At 58.5% G+C, this 21,643-nt stretch overlaps 1 protein-coding gene across 1 annotated transcript in view; it reads left to right on the top strand.

The window, feature by feature from the left end:
* SEMA4B (semaphorin 4B) overlaps positions 1–21,643 on the top strand; it is a gene marked incomplete at its 5' end in the record, with an annotated part of 46,010 nt that overhangs the window by 15,714 nt on the left and 8,653 nt on the right. The window contains 4 exon segments of the mRNA XM_079764061.1: positions 246–447; positions 18,331–18,494; positions 18,677–18,739; positions 21,023–21,121. Of these exon segments, the coding sequence (XP_079620187.1) occupies positions 246–447; positions 18,331–18,494; positions 18,677–18,739; positions 21,023–21,121 (528 nt within the window).

Genomic DNA, 21,643 nt, shown 5'->3' with positions numbered 1-21,643 from the left:
CCAGCCGGCGCCCCCGAGGTCGGCCGCGGCGCCCAGGAAGGAGGAAGGGGGAAGGGGCGGGAGGGCGGGGAGCGGAGCTGGGAGAGGCAGGACGCCGTCCACTTCCTCCTCCGGCGCCGCCCTCCGCCCCGCGATCCCGGGAGAGCTTTCCTCGGAGCCAGGCCAGCGGGACCGCGCTGTGGGGGTCGGAGGGGCGCGCTCTCGGCGGCCACGTGACCCGTACCCCCAACCCCCCCCCCCCCCAGGTCCGGGGGCGGGGCTGCCGCCCGCGAGTCCAGTGGAACCACCTGAGCCGGAGCCGGGAGGACGCCGTTGCTGGCGGAGCCGCGCGCGCCGTGATGGCCCCGGGGACCCGGCCGCCGCCGCTGCTGCTGCTGCTGCTGCTCCTGCTGCTCCCGCCGCCGCCTGCGACTTGGGCGCTCGTCCCCCGGATCAGCCTGCCGCTGGGTGAGTGCGGGCGACCCTGCGGGGCGCGGGCCCGGGGAGGGGAGGGGAGGCGGCCCCGAGTGCCTCGTGCGGACGTTGCTGTGACAAAGGAGGCAGGAGGCCCGTTGGAGACGTGGGGTTCACTGGGACCCCTCCTCCTTGGAAAGCGCTGCGCGGGGGGAGGGAGGGAGAGGGGAGCTGTTGGGGCCGCGGGCTCCTTTCTCCCATTCTTTGAATGCGGGGGGGGGTGTCCTCGCCCCCTGCTGCCTCTTTAGGGTGCCCTCTCGGCGGTGACACCCCCCCTACCCCCGCACCCCCGGCGCTGGCTACCCGCCGGTCCGCCTGCGCATCTGCTTGTCTTTGATGCTGACCAGAGCCAGCCGCGGTGCCGCCCCCGAGGGCAGCGCGGGGTGGAGGGAGGGGGCTGTGCTTGCGGCCCGTAAACACTGGGGTTTGGTATTCCAGCAAGTCACAGAAGGAGGGGCCGGCGCCCCATCCTTCACCCTAATGGACACGGTGGGGTCCCCCAGGACCTGGGAGGGGCCGTACGAGGGAGGGGGGAAGCCTGGGTGCGCCGAGACTCCAGGCCCTGGAGCCAGGAGGACCATCCTGCTGGACCAGGTTCCTCCCCTGGAGCTCACAGCTGCTTCTGTGGCCCCCTCCCTTTCCAGCCCTCTGCTCTCCCCTCTCCTTACCCGCACCCCCCCCCCCCAACCTGGTTGCTTCTCCGATTTCTCTTTGAAATCAGAGGCACTTGGATTCTAAGCCCATTTCTACGACTAGGCAAGTCAGTCCCTCCTCCCTGAGCCCCCAGGTCGCTCGCCTGCAAAATACTCCCCGTCACAGCTACCTTGCAAGTCCGTCTTGGAGAGTTGGTGAAACCAGGTGTATTGCGTGGGCATTACCTCTATAAGTGTTGTTTCTCCAAGCCCTTTCACTCGCTGGTTGTCACACTGTGTGAATTAGAATAAAGGACCTGTACATTCCGGGTTCCAGACTTCCTTCTCTTATAGCATCCCCACCCCTAAGAGCATTGCGTTTGCAAAAGGAAAGAGGCGCAGAATCAGCACTCAGATCAGCACTCGTGGCCCCGGGTAACCCCAGTAAAGTGGCCCAGGAGTGCCGAGCAGGTGGCCTGGCTGCAGACCAGCCTCTGCCGCTTGGGAACCACGTGACCTCGAACAGGCCGCCTGACCTCCCTGGGCCTTGGTTTCCTCGTCTGTGAAATGGGGAGAACACCAGCACCTGCCGCAGGGCGGTGAGGAGTCAGTGCCGTTTATATCGGAAAAGTCCTCAGGAGGAAAGCGCTCAGGGCGCGCTCGCTGTCATTGCTGTTGTGTTAGGCACAGACTCTGGCCTGGCACGTCCTGCAGATCTGGGGCGATTCTGCCTGGGGTGGGGCCGTGCTGGCCTGTGGTTTGACCGCAGCTCCTTGGGGGACTCCGGCTTGTTAAGTGAGGATACACGTGTATCCGGGCCCGGGCCCGCTGCTGCCCGGCTGTTTCTCTGTTGCGGCCACAGCTCCCTTCTGCCCTCGGACCCTCTCCGCTTTGGGAGCAGGTGAGAGGCGGTGGGGACTGATGCTCAAGGGTCTCCATGTATAGATGGCCCAAGGGGCATGTCAGAGGTACCAGGTCTTGTGACCAGCTCTGGAACTCCATGGGGGACCACGCATTGGGGTCCCTAAGTTGGGGAGCCGTGAGGAGGAACCGAGAGCACCTGCTTTCTGAGAGCAGCTGGGATACTTTGGGGTGATTCCCCCACACAGCTCCGAGACCTGGCCACTTCCTCAGACCCGTGACCACTGCCAGGCTGCTGTACGGCTGCCGCACGCTAGCTCCCCCCCCCCCCCCTCACAGGGCACTTGGTGCTGTGGTCAGCGTGTCTGTGTCGTTCTCAAATTCATGTCCGCTCTAGCTGCTTTAGCTCCTGGACAGAGCTTTGGCCGGAGGACTGCAGGGTCCCGAGTTCCAATCCAGTCGGAGGCGACTAAGGGCACGGGCCTCAGCTGCAGGCTCAGTCCCTGGCCCAGGACAGGGTGCTTATGGGAGGCAACCAGTTGATATGTGTCTTTCACATCAGTGTTTCTCTCTTCCTTCCACTCTCTCTAAAAATCAGTGGGAAAATATCCTTGGGTGAGGATTAACCACACACACACACACACAAATCATATTAAAATCCTAACCCTGGAAGGACTGAGACACTCAGGTTCATCTGTGAGGACCCCCGAGATGACACATTTGGGGGGCACCGCTGAGCGGTCGAAATGCAGTCCATACTCTGCCCTCTAAGCTGTGACTTCTTGAGGCTGGGTCAGCCCAGAGGGGACTTTTTGTTCTAGCCCCGCAAAGCCTGGCAGAGGTCAGCAGCTCCCTGGCACCTGACCTTGTGCGCTGAGCACATATCCACGCTTTACTGAGCCGCACCACAGCCCGGAGTGCCCGCCCCACCGGGCTTCCTCCTGGCCCCGGCTACCCGCCCCCCTCCCGTGTCTGTCTGCATGCGGCTAGTCCTGCAGGGCTGGGTGCCCCGGAGGGGAATTCTCCGGTGACTGCCCCTGCTCACCTTCCCACCGGGGCTGGAGGCGGCTTCCTGCCTCGTCCCTGGGGGCTCGTTAGATGTTCCTGGCAGCCTGCCCATCCTGGGCAGGACCGTGGTGACCATGGGACACTGGGCACCAGGCCCCTGGGCACCTGCCTCTCAGAACAGGGAGAAAGGCATGGAGCTGGAGCCCACACCCGCTTCCCTGCCATCTGCCCTCCCCTCCTGAAACCCCCCCGCAACCCCCTCCCCGCAGGGCCTGGATGCCTGGAGACCCTAGGCTGTGTCTGTGGTTTGACATAAACCCCTGAAAGTGGAGCGTCCTTCCTGTGGGACCCTCATTACTGTCTGTCAGATTCCTGGGGCCGCCAGGAGGGGTGCTGCACTCATGGACAGGATGGGGAGGGGGCCTGGGGGCTCCAGGCTCAGCAGGGCAGGCCGGGGCCCTCAGAGGAAGTGGCTTGTCTCCGGGAGAGGCCCCTCAGAGACGCGTGTGGAATTTGGGTTCTGCTGCGTTAGGAGCTGGGTGGCGTGGAGTGGCAGGACCCAGGGGGCCGCTGTGTTGGGAGCAGGAGAGACGCTGAGTGGAACTGATGGCCGGGCTGTGTGAGCTGCGAGGGGAGAAACGAAACCCGGCTCCCGAGGCTCGTGGACGTCTTAATGGGTCCCCTTATTTGGGCAACTAAAAGGCGTTGTTCATTCTCACCCTGCCCTGAAGTGCCCGCCTGGGAAGCTCTGGACACCGTGTTTCCAGACCAGATTGGAACTGAATCGGCAGGCCTGCACCCTGCCGTCAACAAAACCCCATTGAGCCCAGAGAATGGGGCACGAATCAGCTACTTGTCCTCTGACCCCCGGAGTGGGCACCCAGGGTCAGTCTGCTCTGAGAAGCCCGCAGCAGTACAGGCTGTTTTTGTTTTGTTTTTTTTAAATTTTAGAAAGGAAGAGAGAGAGAGAGGAACATCGATGTTGAGAGAGAGTCATTGATTGGCTGCCTCCTCCATGCCCCCCCTCCCCCCACTGGGGATCGAGCCCGCAACCTGGGCATGTGCGCTGACTGGGAATCAAATCAGGACCTCCTGGTTCATAGGTCGATGCTCAGCCACTGAGCCACACCAGCCAGGCCAGGCCGCTTTTGAAGTCTTTTTCTGGGTGGTGACTTGTTTCCCTCCAGGGGAGCCGCATAGACGGAGCCACAAGTGTGGGTGCTGCTGGCCTGGCGTTGAAGACTAGCTAGCCCTTATTTATTTTTATTGATTTTAAGAGGAAGAGAGAGGGAGAGAGCAAGAGAGAGAATCATGGATCGGCTGCCTCCTGCACGATCGGGAATTGAGCCCACAACCCAGGCACGTGCCCTGACCGGGAATCGAACCGTGGCCTCCTGGTTCCCAGGTCAATGCTCAACCCCTGAGCCACACCAGCCGGGTGAGCTCCCGCCTCCTCCAGGCCCCTTTTCACATTGGCAAGATGGGAATAGTAACAGGAACCTTCACGGGGTTTATGGATGTGAAGTCTGGCACGCTACCTGGCACGTGCGGCATCCCCAGTAGAAGCCCTGGCTGGTTTGGCTCAGTGGAGAGAGCGTCGGCCTGCGGACTGAAGGGTCCCTGGTTCGATGCCAGTCAAGGGCACATGTCCGGGTTGTGTGGGCTCGATCCCCAGTGGGGGGCATGCAGGAGGCAGCTGATCAGTGATTCTCTCTCGTCATCGATGTTTCTATCTCTCTCTCACTCTTCCTTCCTCTCTGAAATCAATAAAATATATATATATATATAGACACACACATATATATACACATATATTCACACACACACACACACACACACACACACACACACACACAGAGGCAGCGGCTCCTGCTCCCCTCGGTGGGAATTTCCTGCCTGCCTAGCCTGGGGAGGTTGTTGCATTCATTGGGCAGACACTGTCTGAGCCCGGCTGGATGCAGGCCCTCTGCAAGGTGTCAAGGCCGCCAGCCGGGCAGGAAGTGGTGCAGACTTCCTCACCATGGCCCTGGGGGAGAAGCAGAGGTGATGATGTTCATTTAGTCCCCTTTCCAGGTGCTCCTGGTTCAGCTCTTCCACCTGCCTCCTCTGCCCCGGGGCTGGGCCGCGCCGCCCTCCTCCCTGCCCCTTGCCGGCTGGCTCCACTCTGCCCTCTGCATGACCCACGCTCCGCTGGGTGTCGAAATGCCTGGGAGCTCTGAGCTTGCACAACTTTGGGGGCACATCTGGATACACCTGCTCGCTCCTCCTCCAGACGAGAGAGGCGGGGTGGCACGGGGCCTGGGGGAAAGGTGGGGCTGGGGTCGTGTTGTCAATCACTCCTTCCTGTGTCCCCTTCTTAGGGCCTATGCCCTCCCCTCCCCGCCCCTCCCGCCCCCGCCATCGCCATGGATATTCAGGATGGGTGGACAGGGCTCTGATATGACCCTTCCCAGGGGGATGAGGAGGGAGAGGAGCAAACAGAACATGAGACTCCTGAGGTGCAGGTGGTCCAGGCAGGCCTGCTGCTCCCCCAGCAACTCCTGCTGCCCCCCCAGCTGGCCCCTGCCCCCACCTCCTCGCGTTCTGACCTCCCCGTCCTGGCCCGCTACCCTGCGCACAGGGTGGAGAGCGGCTTACACAGAGGCGGCTGTCTTGGGACATGTACCTGAGGTCCCGTCATGCCATCTCTCCTGCCTTTCCCAAGGCAACACACCTTTTCTCTGCTCCGCGCCCGGTAACGTCTCCCTGGTCACTCTTTTTCTACTTTTTTGAAAATATATTTGTATTGATTTCAGAGAGGAAGGGAGAGGTGGGGAGAGAGAGAGAGAGAGAGAAACATCAACGATGAGAGCGAATCACTGATCCGTTGGCTGCCTCCTGCACGCCCCCGACTGGGGATGGAGCCCCCATCGGGGCAGGACCGGGAATCGAACCATGACCTCTTGGCGGATAGGGCGACACTCAATCACTGAGCCACATCGGCCGGGCTCCCTAGTCCCTCCTGAGCCACCGCCTTTGGGTGACCATCCCCGCTACAAGGCAGGAGCCAGTCCTCCAGCTCCTAGGTGGCACAGCCTGTGTTCTCATATTTTGTGCCCGGCGTTCAGTGCTCGGGAGGAAGGAGAAGAAGGCGGGTAACAGGTGTAGAGCTTCGGGGGCCCCAGGCTTTAGTTGTCTTGTATCCACCTGCCTGGGAGGTGCAGTTGTCCCCATTTCACAGATCAGATAGCTGAGGTTCAGAGAGGGGAAGTATTTTTGTCAAAGACATCTTGCTCGACCCAGTCTCCCTGGGACCTCTCTGGTCTGCACTTGTGGGTCCTCTGAGAAGCCCATCCTGATAGCGTGGTGGGGTTTGGAGAGGTGGGGTCCTGTGGTGAGGAGGTCTCGGGTGGGGGGGGGGACAGTAGACAGAAACCTAATTTTATCAGAATTCCTGAAGAGGGGGCCAAGTGGCTCTAGCCGGTGTGGCTCAGTGGATAGAGCATCAGCCTGCGGACCGAAGTGTCCCCGAGTTCGATTCCGGTCAAGGGCATGGACCTCGGTTGCAGGCTCCTGCCCGGCCCGGGCCCCGGTCAGGGTGCGTGCAGGAGGCAACCCATCGATGTGTTTCTCTCACATCGATGTTCCTCTCTGTCTTTCCCTCTCTCTTCCACGCTCTCTAAAAATCAACGGGAAACTATCCTTAGGTGAGGATTTAAAAAAAAAGAAGGAGAGAGCGGGGCCAAATGAACCAATTCGCTGCCTCTTTTTTTGCCCCCCCCCCCCCGTCTTACCGCTTGCCCATCCTCTGAGACAGACGCTACCCGAAAGGGAGAGGAGACCTCCCAGGATGGCCCACTGGGTGCCAGGCGCTGCCCGTGGGGGGGGGGGGGGGTGGCGTTGTTCCATCTTGCACAGGGGAGGGAACCGAGGCTCAGAGAAGTCGATTCACATTGCCGTGGTCACACAGCCCGAAAGGTTGGGGGCCACGCCTTGAGCCACAGCTGGCTGCCACGAGAGCCACATCCCTTCCATCCGCGCGGGTGCCTCCTGCGTCTCCTGTGAAATGTGCAAAAAAGCAGCCACAAAACCCAGCCCCGCCTTGAATAATGGACAGGCTAGGTACTTCGCTCTGGGAATGAGCCCTATCGAGGTCACACCCTGGACGGGACACGGATCCAGCTGAGGCCCCTGATGGTGCTGCCCGGTCGGAAATAGGCCCAACCCAGCAGCCTTGGCCAGGGACGGGGGTGCGTGGCGGACGGATGCAAGCGTGGCATTCCGGGGGCAGCGGGCCAGGGCCAGCTGCAGATGTGTTTTGTTTGGCCTCCAAGTGTTTTCGAAAAACTTGCAGCGGTCACCGATATTTAACACTCGGGAAGTTTTCTGTACAAATGCAGGGTTTCAGCCCTTCTGAAGACCTGGCAAGGCCAGGCCCCCCATCCCCTTAGCAGGTGCCGGGTGTTTCCTCGGAGCAAAGGTGGGCAGGAAGGAAGGCAGTCGAGGTGTGGGGGGGGGCATGGCGAGGGCATGGCTGTTGGTGACTCTGTAGCCTGGGAGCAGGGCTGCATGTATTGGGTCTTCCTAGCACAGAGCGGGCAGGTGCCTGTCCAGGGTTTCACAGCTGGTTGGGGATTCAGGTCAGGACTCGGGCATGGGCCTCCCGGTCCCTGTGACCTCTCCTGCCTCCCCGCAGTGCCTTTAGCTGTCACACTTCCGTCTGCACCCTGGGACTCCAGCCAGGACAGCGTGTTCGGTGCTTTTGGGGAGGGGGCAGAGGAGGGGCAGTGCGAGCGTGAGGCCTCAGGGCCTCCAGACTGACCCCCCTTTTTAAAGAGATATTTTTATTGATTTCAGAAAGGAAGGGAGAAGAAGAGAGAGATAGAAACATCCGTGATGAGAGAGAATCATTGATCGGCTGCCTCCTGCACGCCCCCTACTGGGAATCGAGCTCACAACCCAGGCATGTGTCCTTGACCGGAATCAAACCCGGGACCCTTCAGTTCATAGGCCAGTGCTCTATCCATTGAGCCATACTGCAAGGGCCAGACTTCCCCACCTTTGAATCTGGTGCCCCTCCCTGGACCGGAGCATCCGCATTGGGACTTAGGACTCTTGTCAGTCATTCATTCAATCAACAGATGTTTATCAAATCGACCATCTCCTTGGAACTCACCTGGCCAGGTGATACAAATATCTATCTTTATATTAAGAAGCCTAAGCGACTGTTACGACAGAACGACCGGTCGCTATGACACGCACTGACCACCAGGGGGCAGATGCTCAACGCAGGAGCTGCCCCCAGCCCACAGGCCCCGATCGCTGCTGGGGCCTGCTGGACAACCTCCCAGTCCCTCCCCACAGTCGGCAGGTCCCAATTGCCCAATTGGAGCTGGGCCCCGGGCTGGGACGGGGAACCGGGGGTGGGTGGCGGTGGACGGAGGGAAGGAGGAGGTGGGGAGGTGGGGGAACTGTGCAGTGGTGGTGCGTAGGTGGTGAGGGAAGGAGGAGGTGGGGAGACTGGGAACCTGATTGGCCCTGATCGCCAGCCAGGCCTTGCGACCCCACCCGTGCACGAATTTCGCACACCAGGGCTCTAGTGGGCTATAAATAGGAATAAGATAGATGGTCTTCAAGGCTCAGTCAGCTTCATGGAATCGCTGGAAAGCCCATCATCCTGACACTGTGTGGCCAGTGCATCCGGGAGGTGTGCAGGGGAAATGTGGGCGCAGAGACGGGGCCCTTGCCCAGCTGGGGATTCAGGAGTAGAAGAAACAGCCTTGACGGATGAGTAGGAGTAGGTCTTTCATGCCTGGCTGGTGTGGCTCAGTGGTTGAGCATCGACCTATGAACCAGGAGGTTACGGTTCGATTCCCATTCAGGGCACATGCCTGGGTTGTGGGCTCCATCCCCAGTGGGGGGCGTGCCAGGAGGCAGCCGATCAATGATTCTCTCTCATCACTGATGTTTCTATCTCTCTCCCTCTCCCGTCCTCTCTGCAAACAATAAAAATATTTTAAAAAGAAGAGAAAAAAAAAAAGGAGGGCCTTCCAGGTGGGGGCGCTGCCTGAGCAAAGACCAAGAGGGAAAATGGGACCTTGGTGTCACTGAGTTGAAACTCGAGGGGGACGTGCAAGGGCTGGTGAGTCGGGGGCGTGGACAGTGGGGCACGGTTGAGGGTTTACCCAGGACAGGGACAGGTCCCCTGGAGTCTTCTCGCCTTGGTGGATCCAGAGCTGCGGGGGCTGGGGGCAGAGCCCGCTGGGCGAGGCTGCTGCAGAGCCCGGGGTAGGGGGTGCTGGCCGGGTTCTGTACGCAGATGATTCGGGGCGCAGTGATGGGAATACGTTTGGAAAGCACTGCGCAGGGAACACGGGCAGGATTTGATTGTGGGTTGGATGTCCTTGGGTGACAGGGAGGGAGGGAGGAAGTACAGTGGCATTGGCCTATGAACAAGGTTGGCAGCTGGGAGTGTGGTGCCCAGAGACCCCAGGCTGAAGCGCGGGGGGGGGGGGGGGGGGGCAGGAGGGAGGGGCCCCACAGTGGCATGTCGCAGGAAGGTCTTGACGGGATGAAGAGCTTTGGGAGTTACCAGCGTCCGGGTCAGTGAAGCACTGGGCGTGGGTGCGGGGACCCCGGGGGGGCCAAGGTCAGGAGCCAGGGAACCAGGGCATTCAAGAGTTCGAACCCTGGAGCTCAGCCAGTGTGGCTCAGTGGTTGAGTGTCGACCCAGGAACCAGGAGGCCACAGTTCGATTCCCAGTCAGGGCACAGGCCCAGGTTGTGGGCTCCATCCCCAGGGTGGGGCGTGCAGGAGGCAGCCCAATCCATGATTCTCTCTCCTCATTGATGTTTCTCTCTCTCTCTCTCTTTTCCCTCTCCCTTCCTCTCTGGAATCAATAAAAAAATACTTTTTAAAAAAGCAAACCCTGGAGAGGCTGCAGGCTGGTTGGAACACAGCCCTGGAGCCAGCAGCCCAGGTTCAAAGCCCGGCTCCCCCACTCTTGCAGCCGGGCACCCGCGCAGGTGACCTGACCGGCCTCGTGCCTGGGCCCTCTCCTCTGAAAAATGCAGGTGGTGACGTCTGTTGTCACGGCGACCTTGCCAGGACCTTGCCAGGCGCTGGTCATTCTACGTGCTTAGGAAGTGCTACCGCAGGGAGGGAGGGAGGCCCAGGAGTGTGTGTGTGTGTGTGTGGTGGTGGTGGGGGGGGGGACAGGAAGTGACCTTGAGGCTGGGGTGGCAGACACCCAAAGACAGGGGACCTCCACGGGGCCACGGCCACGTGCCACGGAGGCCGTGCCCCCGGGTGCCTGGGCTCTGGCAGTGGGTCCTGGCGTGCGCGGGGCTGGCGGCGGCCTGACTGCAGTGAGTGGGAGGTGGGAGATGGAGATGGCGCCGCCGGCTCTTGGAAGGGTTTTGGCTGAAAAAGGGGAGGAGGGAGGCACGCATATTTCTGGGGTAAATATTGAAGGAAGAACCCGCTTTCTGTGAGGCGGAGGTTAATGGCACAGAGCTCAGGCTCTGAGGAGTCGGGGAGCAGCGGGAAGTTCAGAGCTTATGCCTGGGGGCCCCAGTTTCCTTAAGGGAAAGAGGAGACGTCAGGAGAGAGAGGGGTCCTGAAGCCGTCAGCCCCCCAGCGGAGGGTCCTGGGCGGGGAGGTGGGAGAGCAGGCTCCCAGGTGATGGGGCTCATGCCAGGTCCTGGGTGAGGGCGCCCTGGCCAGATGGGCACAGGGAGGTCTGGGAGGGGCTGGGCCACCTGGGGGTGCTGGCAGGGCCTGCTTGGTGGGGGCGATAGCAGGGACCTTCGTGTACCTGCCCCGGAACGCCGGATGCCACGAGCTGGACTCCTTGTCTTCCTGCCTCTTTCTCAGTGACCTTAGTCCACGGGGAGGACTTTTAGCACAGCCACCCCCCCCCCCACTTCCCTGTTGGGGACTCTGCCTGGCTCTGGTTTGGTGAGAGCAGAGTGTGCCCACTGCCTGTGGCCTAGCAGGCTGTCCTGCCCAGCGCTGGGGCGGTGCAGCGGGGGGGGAGGGGGGGGACCTGTGTCCAGGTCGCTGGCCGCCCTCGTCCCTGAGTCAGCACCCCCGCCCCAGGCGCTGCTGCTGCTGCTGGCACAGCGGGTCCAAGGGTCCAGATGGAGTCCTGGGGAGCAGGTGCGCCTGCTGAGCATCTGGGAGGCTCCCCCGGACGGTGGTGGGGCCCAGACCCTCTGGGACTTGGCGATTCCAGCTGAGGGAGAAGGGACTGGAATCACCAAGTCCCCGCCGGGGACCCTTCCCGGCTCTGACTCCCCTGGAAGCCGGTACCTGCCGCCGGCCTCCTCCTGCCGGGGCCTGTGGAGGGCGGGATGTGAGGGCCAGGTCAGCCGTGTGTGGTGCCAGGAGCCACCGAGAGGAGAAAGGTGGGGTGTGGCTCTGAGTCACGGCCCTGCTGGCCTGGGTGGGGACCTCCTGGGGTGCGGGCAGTGCTGATCCTATTCCCGGCTCACTCCAGAGACTCCCCCACTTCCGGCTGAGTCACAGGGAAGGTGAGCCTCTGGAGGAGGCTGGGGACTGAGCGTTCTGCGCATCACTTCCTGCTGATGATACCTGGCCCCGAGTGGGGGGGCGGGTGCCCCCAGGTGTCTCTGACATGCCCAGCTTCACGTCTCCCCCATCCGGCTTCCGGGGAGCCCTGGACAGCCCCCGGCTCGGGTCTGCAGGATGGATGCAAAGGTTTCGCCCCACCTGGGGAAACTGGCCACAGACTCAGGCGGCCTGGCTTTCTCGGCGCTGGGGGTGAGGATGGCCCAGCGAGGCACCCGCCACCACACAGAGCAGCGCAGCAGCTAAGGAGCGACCCCAGGGTGTGCCAGCGCGCCCGGGGAGCCGAGCGCCCAGGCACCCCGTCCCTGTCACCTCTGCACAAACAGCACCCCGGAGCGAACACACAAGCACGGACAAGCCCTGCGGTGGGGCGCAGACATACACACACACACACACACACACACACACACACACACACACACACGGGCAAGCTCAGGCAGGGCCCGCACAGACGTCTGTGCTGTGACTCTGGAGGGGACCCGGGCACTGGCCCCTCGGGGGAGACCATCACTCGGAGCACCACGGAGCCGGGGCCAGCTCACACGCGCACACACACGCGTGTGGCTGGCACCTCCCCGCCTCGGAGCTGATGCCCTGAGACCGGCCTGGGCTCCGTGTGTGACCAGGTGCAGGCCTGGGTTGGCATCCCTGGGCGCCAGTGTTTTAATTACGCAGGAGGACGAGGGAGGCGCTGCTCTCCCCCCCCCCCCCCCCCCGCCGCCACCTCCACCCCCACCCCGCTCCCGGGCCGCGCTCACCGGGCTGGATTTTCCTGCAGGGCTCTGGGCTTTTGTTTTTGATCCACTCGGGCGCTGGTCGTGTGCCAGCCGCCGCGCCAGCACTGGGTGGGTAGCGTGCACGCAGTCGTTTGGAGTCAGCCGTCAGCAAACGGGGCTCATTAGGTGTGTTGTTATTTACACGCGTCATCTCATTCCTTCTCATAACAACCCCGCGAGGCGAGGTGCTATTATCCCCACTTTACAGATAAGGAAAGTGAGGTGCAAGGCGTTAAGTGGCTTGTCCTGGTGGCCAAGGGCGCGTGCGTGCCAGGGGGCAGGATTCGAACCCAGGTCTCTGCTTCTAGAGTCTGAACTCCTGATTTGTTTTTTGGGTTTTCTTGTATGTTGTCTTTTTTGTTTGTTTGTTTTGTTAATCCTCACCCGAGGATATTTTTCCATTGATTTTTTAGGGAGAGAGGGAGAGACAGAGAGAAACATCGATGTGAGAGAAACACACCGATGGGTTGCCTCCTGCATGAGTCCCGACCAGGGCCCGGGCCGGGGAGGAGCCTGCAACCGAGGTACGTGCCCTTGACTGAAATCGAACCCGGGACCCTTTGGTCCACAGGCCGACGCTCTATCCACTGAGCCAAACTGGCTAGGGCTCTTGATTTGTCTCCTTGGGACTCCAGTTAGGAAACCAGCCCAGGGCAGGGAGACCAGGGGGGATAAGACGTTCAGGACTTTGAGTCTGAGAGGCCCAGTGGGAAGCTGTGGTGTAAGGGGCTCTTCACTCAGCTCCCCCAGGCATTGGTGTCCCTGCGCCACGTCCCTGTGCTCCAGTGCACCTGGAGGAGGGGCGGGGCCTTTGAGCAGCTGGCTGTGTGGAGGGCTGGGCTGGACCCGGATGAGCAGCTGGCGCCCCGGCTGCCCCTCCAGCCAGCTGTGCTCTGTCTGCGTGACCCTTGACAGTTTTCCCCTCCCTTCCAGGCCCGAGTGGGGCCCAGCTGCCACCTGGGCTTGAGCTTTTATCTCTGATGACCTTTGACATCTCTGTATTATCTGGGCGGATGCCAAGAGCAGCCTCCTGCCCAGACCTTTTTTTTTTTTTTTTTTTTAATACATATTTTTTGATTTTTTACAGAGAGGAAGGGAGAGAGATAGAGAGTTAGAAACATCGATGAGAGAGAAACATCGATCAGCTGCCTCCTGCACACCCCCTACTGGGGATGTGCCCGCAACCAAGGTACATGCCCTTGACTGGAATCGAACCTGGGACCTTTCAGTCTGCAGGCTGACGCTCTATCCACTGAGCCACACCGGTTTCGGCTCCTGCCCAGACTTAAGTTACCCTCTGCAGGCAGGCGGGCATGCGCACATTAGGGCCAGCCCTTGCTCTCAGGACACGGGAGGGATGCCAGCCCCTTGCCCTGGTCTCACGGACTCCGCATGAGGCTGCGGTGAGTTTTACGTTTTCTGCGTTATCCCCGTGATACGTACGAGAAAACCCAGGCCGAGGGAGCTGACCTGTACACTGACTGCCCTACGGAGGACCTTACGTGCTTCTCAATCTGTGGTCCTTGGGCCTTCTCCTCCACGGTCACCCAGGAGCTTGTAAAACTGCACAGTTTTAGGCCCCGTCCCAGGTCCACGGCATTGGAGCTGGAGTGCCCGGCGTGGCTCAGTGGCAGATCGCCGACCCATGATGAACCAGGAGGTCATGGTTCGGTTCCCGGTCGGGGCACATGCCCGAGTTGGGGGCTCGATCCCCAGTGTGGGGCGTGGTGGGGCGTGATTCTCTCTCATCATTGATGTTTCTCTCTCTCTCTCTCCCTCTCCCTTCCTCTATGAAATCAATGAAAATCCTATGTAATAAAGAGCTAATATGCAAGTGGTTGTCACGCCCTCATGCTGGGGCCGGGGGACCTGAGGCCACGCCCTCCACGCTGGGGCCTGGGGATTTGAGGCTGAGCCCCCCCCCCCAACAGGGCTTGATGGGGGACCTGAGGCTGCGCCCCCCCCCCCCAACCCTGTGGGGCTTGATGGGGGTGGGGCCGGCCAGGTCTGGGTTTCGTGCAATTTCAAGGCGCACGAGGAAGATTTTCATATACATTTTACTAATTTTCTTTCATCTCTGGCATTTCTATTATAGAGAAAGGGCAAATAGCAATATTAAAATATTTCCTCTAATTCCCTTTTCATGTGCATGAATTTCGTGCACCGGGCCACTAGCATACTTAATAAATAAATAAATCTCCCAGGCGATGTGGCCACGCCCTGCAGCTTGCAGGCTGTGGAAGGGTTCCGGAAGGAGACCTCCTGCACCAGCCTCCCCCTGCAGACCTCCCCCCCCCCCCCCCCCCCCGCGTGGCTTTGTGTGTGTTGCTTCATCTCTCTGAGCTTTGATTTCTTCATTTGCAAAGTGGGGAGAAGAGCAGTCCCTACCTCCTGGGGTATGTTTCGCGCATGCAAAGAGTCAATATCTACGACACATTTAGCATGGCACCTTCCCGAGTGGACCTCTGGTGGCCAACGGGAGGGCACTCTTGGGGAGGGGGGGGGGCGGTTCTTCGCAGGCTCGGAGCACAGAAAGGTCAGCTCCTCGGCTCATTGGCCTGAAGCACGAGCAGCATCATTGGGACCCAGAGTGTTGGGAAGTTTCGGTTGCGAGAAGCGGGAGGTTTGTGTTGGAAACTCCCCTCGGGCCTCCCAGTGTGTAGAGTGCCCCTAGGAAGTGGCAAGGAGTCGGGAATGTGACGCTGGACTTAGGAGTTTAAAGAGAGGCCTTCACGTCGCCGACCACAGCTGCCCTGCGTGGTTTCGGCAGCAGAGTGCGGGGCTCTTGAACATTAGGCAGGACTCTCCCCTGTGAATGGACCCAGCAACCCAGTTCCGACTCCGGTTCTAGGCGGGAGGCTTGCCGCTGGTACGAGTTCCTCCTCTTGGATAGTGAGGATGAGGTAGCCTCATTTCCCTTTTCTCCTCGGCCACTGGGAAGCTCGGCACTAAACGTATGCGGACCTGTGGCCTGCTTATGGGAATCTGTCCTTCCTCTCTGGTGTCGATGTTTTCTTCAGATTTGTTTCTTTTCCCCTCCCCTCCGCTCCCGATGTTAGTGTTTATGTTTCATTACCTTCTTTCCTTTGTGTTTTCCTCACTCTTGTGGAACCAGGCTGGGGGTATGTAAAACCGCTCACCGTGGAAACGCACACGACGCCCTTTTCCCAGCTGCTCTGTTGGCTTGTGGCCGGCCTTTCTGTGTCCTCTGCTTCGTGAGACCGCATTTGTGTGCGTGGTCATAACCCACTGGGCAGTTAGGAGGTGCCGGAGGTTGGGCAGGTGGCTGCTCTCTGCATGTTTTCCTTTTCATATCAGCTGCTTAGAATTTCTAGAATAATTTCACTGCCAACCCATTAGTCACTCTGAGCACAAACAGTGCCCTGGTACTCCTCTTTAATGTATTTCTTTTGAAATATATATATATATATATTTTTTATTGATTTCAGAGAGGAAGAGAGATAGAAACATCAATGATGAGAATCATTGATCGGCTGCCTCCTGCACGCCCGCAACCCGGGCATGTGCCCTTGACCAGAATTGAACCCGGGACCCTTCAGTGTGTAAACCAACGCTCTATCCACTGAGCCAAACCAGCTAGGGCTCTGATGCATTCTTTGTGCATCACCTAAGTCCAACCTGTAGCATCCAAAAATGATAACACGTGAAAAAGGAAAAGAAATTCCCTGTAATCCGACCAGGGCTACCCCTCTTCAGCATTTCAGTGATTCATTCTTCCAGATTTTTTTCTCTATATCTTTCCCATATACAAAAAAATAGAATCTAGCAGGACATACTACTTTATAACCTAGTTTCACTTAGTGGTATGTCCTTAGTATATTTCTTTGTCATTCCATATTCTCTAACAATGAAAGATATTTGACATTTCTATCAAGGTACATGCACATAATTTTTTAAAATATAGGACTTGCTGTGAAAAGCAGCAACTGCCTCACTCTTCCCCGAGCCCCAGGCCTGGTTAAAAGGGGCAACCCTTTTCACTTACACTTCTTGTTACACAGTGGTTTTCTCTGTGTAGGTAAGCAAAATGTTTATATCCCTATTTCTTGGCTTATCTGATTTGCTGCTGAAAAAAATAAGGCTGTCTAGCCCGGCCAGTGTGGCTCAGTGGTTGAGTGTCAACCCACGAACCAGGAGGTCACGGTTCGATTCCCGGTCAGGTCACATACCTGGGTTGTGGGCTCGATCCCCAGTAGGGGGCATGCAGAAGGCAGCCGATCAGTGATTCTATCCTCATTGATGTTTCCCTCTCCCTTCCTCTCTGAAATCAATAAAAATATATATTTTTGAAAAAGCAAGAAATAAGGCTGTCTAGCACTCAGACCCTTCCCCACCTCCTCCAAACATTTCCTGCCACTCTGTTTGGTTACCTTTGCAGTTTAAATGTATATCTTTATTGATTTCAGAGAGGAAGGGAGAGGGAGAGAGAGAGAGAAACATCAATGATGAGAGAATCATTGATTGGCTGCCTCCTGCAGGCCCCCTATTGGGGATCAAGCCTGCAACCTGGGCATGTGCCCTTGACTGGAATTGAACCCGGGACCCTTCAGTCCGCAGGCTGACGGTCTATCCACTGAGCCACACCAGCTAGGGTGCAGTTTAAAATTACTAGGCATAAACCTCAGTTCCTTGCTGTCCGAGGACGAGAGAGACTCCACTTTCCTAACCGCCCTCGTCCCCAGCGTCAGTGTCTGTCTGTTGTACGCTCAGGCTCCTGAGGTCAAGGTTGAGAACATGAATGTCCTGTTTAACAGCCATATGTCCTCCATACGTCCTCGCGGTCCCTGAGGGGCCAAGGGGGCGGCTGTGCTTGCCAGGAGAGTGTGAAATCCCTCTGATGCCTCACAAAGGAGAGTGTGAAATCCGTCTCCTTCCTTGTGTTCTGACACAGGCTCAAACACCATCACTTTGCATTTTAGTTCCCATCATTTTATTTTATTTTATTTTTTTAATCCTCACCCGAGAATATTTTTCCATTGATTTTAGGGAGAGTGGAAGAGAGAGGGAGAGACAGAGAGAAACATCGATGTGAGAGAAACCCACCGATGGGTTGCCTCCTGCACACACCCTGACTAGGACCCGGGCCGGGGAGGAGACTGCGACCAAGGTATATGCCCATGACCGGAATCGAACCCAGGACCCTTCGGTCCGCTCTATCCACTGAGCCAAACCGGCTAGGGCAGTTCCTGTTGTAGTTTGACCATGCCTTTCTTATGAAACTTCGCTTGTTTTTCTGGAGCAGGCGTCCTCAAACTACGGCCCGCGGGCCACATTGCGGGTGTTTTTGCCGTTTTGTTTTTTTACTTCAAAATAAGATATGTGCCGTGTGCATAGGAATTTGTTCATAGTTTTTTTTTAAACTATAGTCCGGCCCTCCAGCGGTCTGAGGGACAGTGAACTGGCCCCCTGTTTAAAAAGTTTGAGGATGCCCTGACCAGTGTGGCTCAGTGGATAGAGCGTCGGCCTGCGGACTGAAGGGTCCCAGGTTCGATTCCGGTCAAGGGCATGTACCTTGGTTGCGGGCACATCCCCAGTAGGAGGTGTGCAGGAGGCAGCTGATCCATGTTTCTCTCTCATCGATGTTTCTAACTTTCTATCCCTCTCCCTTCCTCTCTGTAAAAAAATCAATAAAATATATTTTTTAAAAATAAAAAGTTTGAGGACCCCTGTTCTGGAGCTTCCGAAAAAGCATCATTTCTACCAACTGCTGTGTTCTGTCCCATGAAGTGTGAGGGTTGATTTTCACACCCAGCCCCCTGTGCTGGGACATGGAGGTGGTTTTGATTTTTTTTCTTTTCTTATACAATTAACATTCTTCTCCGCTCATCTTGGCGCCTTTGTTTCTTGCGTAATGTTTGCGAGGCGGGAATGCTGCTCCCTGAAAGCCTGATCCCCTGGTCCTCGGTCCCCTTGCCACCCACTGCCTTGCTGGCCTGCGTTGGTTGTTCGAGAAGTGGGGTTTTGCGGGAGGGGAGGCCCCCGGCTAATGTCCACCTTCCTCTCCCCAGACTCCGAAGAGCGACCGTTCTTCAGATTCCAAGCTGAAGACGTCTCCAACTACACGGCCCTTCTACTGAGCAGGGACGGGGAGACCCTGTACGTGGGGGCCCGAGAGGCCCTCTTCGCGCTCAACAGCAGCGCCAGCTTCCTGCCCGGCGGGGAGTACCAGGAGGTGAGAGGCGATGCCCCCGGGGCTGGGGGAGCTGGGCAGAGGATGGCAGTGGGGAAGGCGGACTGGAAGACTGACCTCCTGGGTCCGGGAATGATGCAAACAGAGAGGGGAAAGGAGTTGGGGGGGGGCATGTTGTACCCTCCATTCCTACATGCACACTGACCCGCTGCCTCGTTCCCCAGCTGCTGTGGAGCGCAGACGCCGAGAGGAAATACCAGTGCGGCTTCAAGGGCAAGGACCCACAGGTGAGCCAGCACCTGGAGGCGGCCTGGGCTGCAGGTGGGATGGAGGGCGGGGGTCCTGGACCCGGGACGGAAGCAGGAGTGGGAGCAGGTGCAGCCGGCTGCTGTGGTGGGCGGGCATAGGCTTCTGAGATGGCCAGACCTGGCTCTGAATCGTGGACCAGGAGATTTGCCGCTCCGGGCCTTGGTGTTCCCATCTGTAAAATGGGGATAGTCGCCCGGCCGGCGTGGCTCAGTGGTTGAGCGTTGAACCTGGAGGTCATGGTTTAATTCCTGGTCAGGGCACACGTCTGGGTCGCAGGCTTGATCCCCCAGTGGGGGGCGTGCAGGATATTTCCTTTCCGAAATCAATAAAAAATATATTGAAAAATAAAAATAGCCCTGACCAGTTTGGCTCAGTGGATAGAGTGTCGGCCTGCGGACTCAAGGGTCCCAGGTTAGATTCCGGTCAAGGGCATGTACCTTGGTTGCGGGCACATCCCCAGTAGGGGGTGTGCAGGAGGCAGCTGATCGATGTTTCTCTCTCATCGATGTTTCTAACTCTCTATCCCTCTCCCTTCCTGTCTGTAAAAAAATCAATAAAATATATTTTAAAAAAAAGAAAAAGAAAAAGAAATAAAATGGGGATAGTGATGCCTAGCTCACTGTACCCACCGCGAGTGAGGATCCAATGAGGTCGTAGGTATAAGGCACCCGGCACAAAATGAGTGCCAGGTGGACGTGAGCTTCCGGCAGGAGCGGCCACTGGGTGGGGACAGCAGTCGTGTCCCTCTGCAGACGGTGCCTGATGTGGCAGGTCTTTCAGATCCTGGTTTGGTTTGGTTTGGGCCAGACCAGTGGGTGCGGGTCTCATCCGGTCCCCGGGGTTCTTCTGGAGGACTCCCCGTTATTCCCAGAGGCCGCTGGTCCTGAGTGCAGTGGGGGCAGCTAAGGCAAAAGAGTGCCGGACTCGGGATCAAGACCAAGTTCAAGTGCTGACACCCCTGACTTCTTCCATTCAGCACATAGTATCTTTTTTTCTTTTCAATATATTTTTATTGATTTTTTACAGAGAGGAAGGGAGAGAGATAGAGAGTTAGAAACATCGATGAGAGAGAAACATCCATCAGCTGCCTCCTGCACACCCCTTACTGGGGATGTGCCCGCAACCAAGGTACATGCCCTTGACCGGAATCGAACCCGGGAACCTCCAGTCTGCAGGTCGACGCTCTGTCCACTGAGCCAAACAGGTCAGGGCCAGCACATAGTATCTTTAAAATATATATATAAAATTGATTTTGGAGAGGGAGAGAGAGAGAGAGAGAAATACCAATGATGAGAGAGAATCATTGATCGGCTGCCTCCTGCACGCCCCCCACTGGGGATCCAGCCCACAACCTGGGCATGTGCCCTTGACCAGGGCTCGATCATGGGTCGATGCTCAACCACTGAGCCACACTGGCTGGGCAGCGCTTGCTTTGTGCCCAGGTGCTTTTAGACACTGGAGACTTAATGGTGAAAGAGGAGAACAGCAGGCAAAAATCGGTCCATTGAAAAGGCAGTCAGGTTACACACTTCCTTCAAAAAAAGTGACATTTGAGCCAAGAGGAGAAGGCGGTGAGGGAGGTGACCATGGGGTACCTGGAGGAGGAGCAGGCCTGTGGGTTTTACTCTGAGGGGGGTGTTTGGGGAACCGCAGAGGAGTGGCGGACAGTGGCCTCCACGCGGCGAGGACAGAGGGAGGGAGACCAGCGAGGGAGGGGCGGTGCCGGTGGCCTGGACCAGGGAGGGGGACATGGTCGGATTCCCGATGTATTGTGAAGGTGGGAAATGCCGGGTGTGCGAGGTGGGAATTTGAGGCTGGCTGGGAGGTTTGGGGCCTCGGCAGCCGAGAGGATGGCGTTGCCATTAATGAAAAGGAGAGACCTCGGAGGAGAAGGGTTTGGGGAGCTATCAGAGGGTGGATGGGAGACGCTATTAGACACACTCTCGGAGGCTGCCCGTGAGTCTGGGGCCGGGCCTCAGGCCCAGTGTCTCCTGCTCTGGCCTGTGGCTTCCTCCCCGTGTGGGTTGGGAGGGGCCATCCGTTTGCACCGAGGGCCTTCAGGGGCCAAGAGGGGGCATTTCTGTGCCCCACCCCAGACGGAACTAAAGGCTGCTGACCACAGAGCTGGCTGAGCCCCGAGGTCCCACCTACACACGTTTGTGGTCCCCGATTTGAAGCCTGGCCCCCAGCCCTGGCCTTGGGTCTCGGTGGTGCCCCCTGGTGGCTGGCTTGAGCCTGACATCCTGCCCCTCTCTCCCCAGCGTGACTGTCAGAACTACATCAAGATCCTCCTGCCCCTCAACAGCAGCCACCTGTTCACCTGCGGCACCGGGGCCTTCAGCCCCCTCTGCGCCTACATCGTGAGTGCCTGTCTCCCCCCCCCCCCACCCCCCACTGCTGGCCCCGAATCACCCCGCTTTCTGCCCCAGAGAGCTGCTCTCCAGCACCGCCCCCTGGTGTAGGGCAGGTCCCAGCGAGGCGTCTTGGTGGCTCTGGGCTCCAGGGGCCCTTGGCCCAGCCCCAGCTGAAGGAGGAGCGCATGCAACCACCCAGGCGCCACGATCCTGGCTGACGCACAGCTCACGCCCTGTCGATTCCTTACAGCCCGCCTTGTACACCCTCCTCACCCCCTCACCCCCATGTGTCTCTGCCCCGCACACACCTTAGCAGAGGCTCTGGCTTGGAGCACCAACCTCGAATCAGACATAACCTGGGTTTGCATCGTGGTGCTGCCTCTTCCTGGCTTACATCTTTCTTTAAAAAAAAAAAAAAAAAAGTACTTTTATTTATTTCAGAGAGGAAGGGAGAAGGAGAAAGAGATAGAAACATCAATGATGAGGGAGAACCATTGATTGGCTGCCTCCTGAACGCTCCTTCCTGGG

The sequence above is a fragment of the Cnephaeus nilssonii genome, assembly GCF_951640355.1.
Source record: "Cnephaeus nilssonii genome assembly, chromosome: 24".
Classification (NCBI taxonomy): domain Eukaryota; kingdom Metazoa; phylum Chordata; class Mammalia; order Chiroptera; family Vespertilionidae; genus Cnephaeus; species Cnephaeus nilssonii.
Note: the sequence above shows the minus strand (reverse complement) of the source record. Positions and strands in the feature narration are given on the sequence as shown.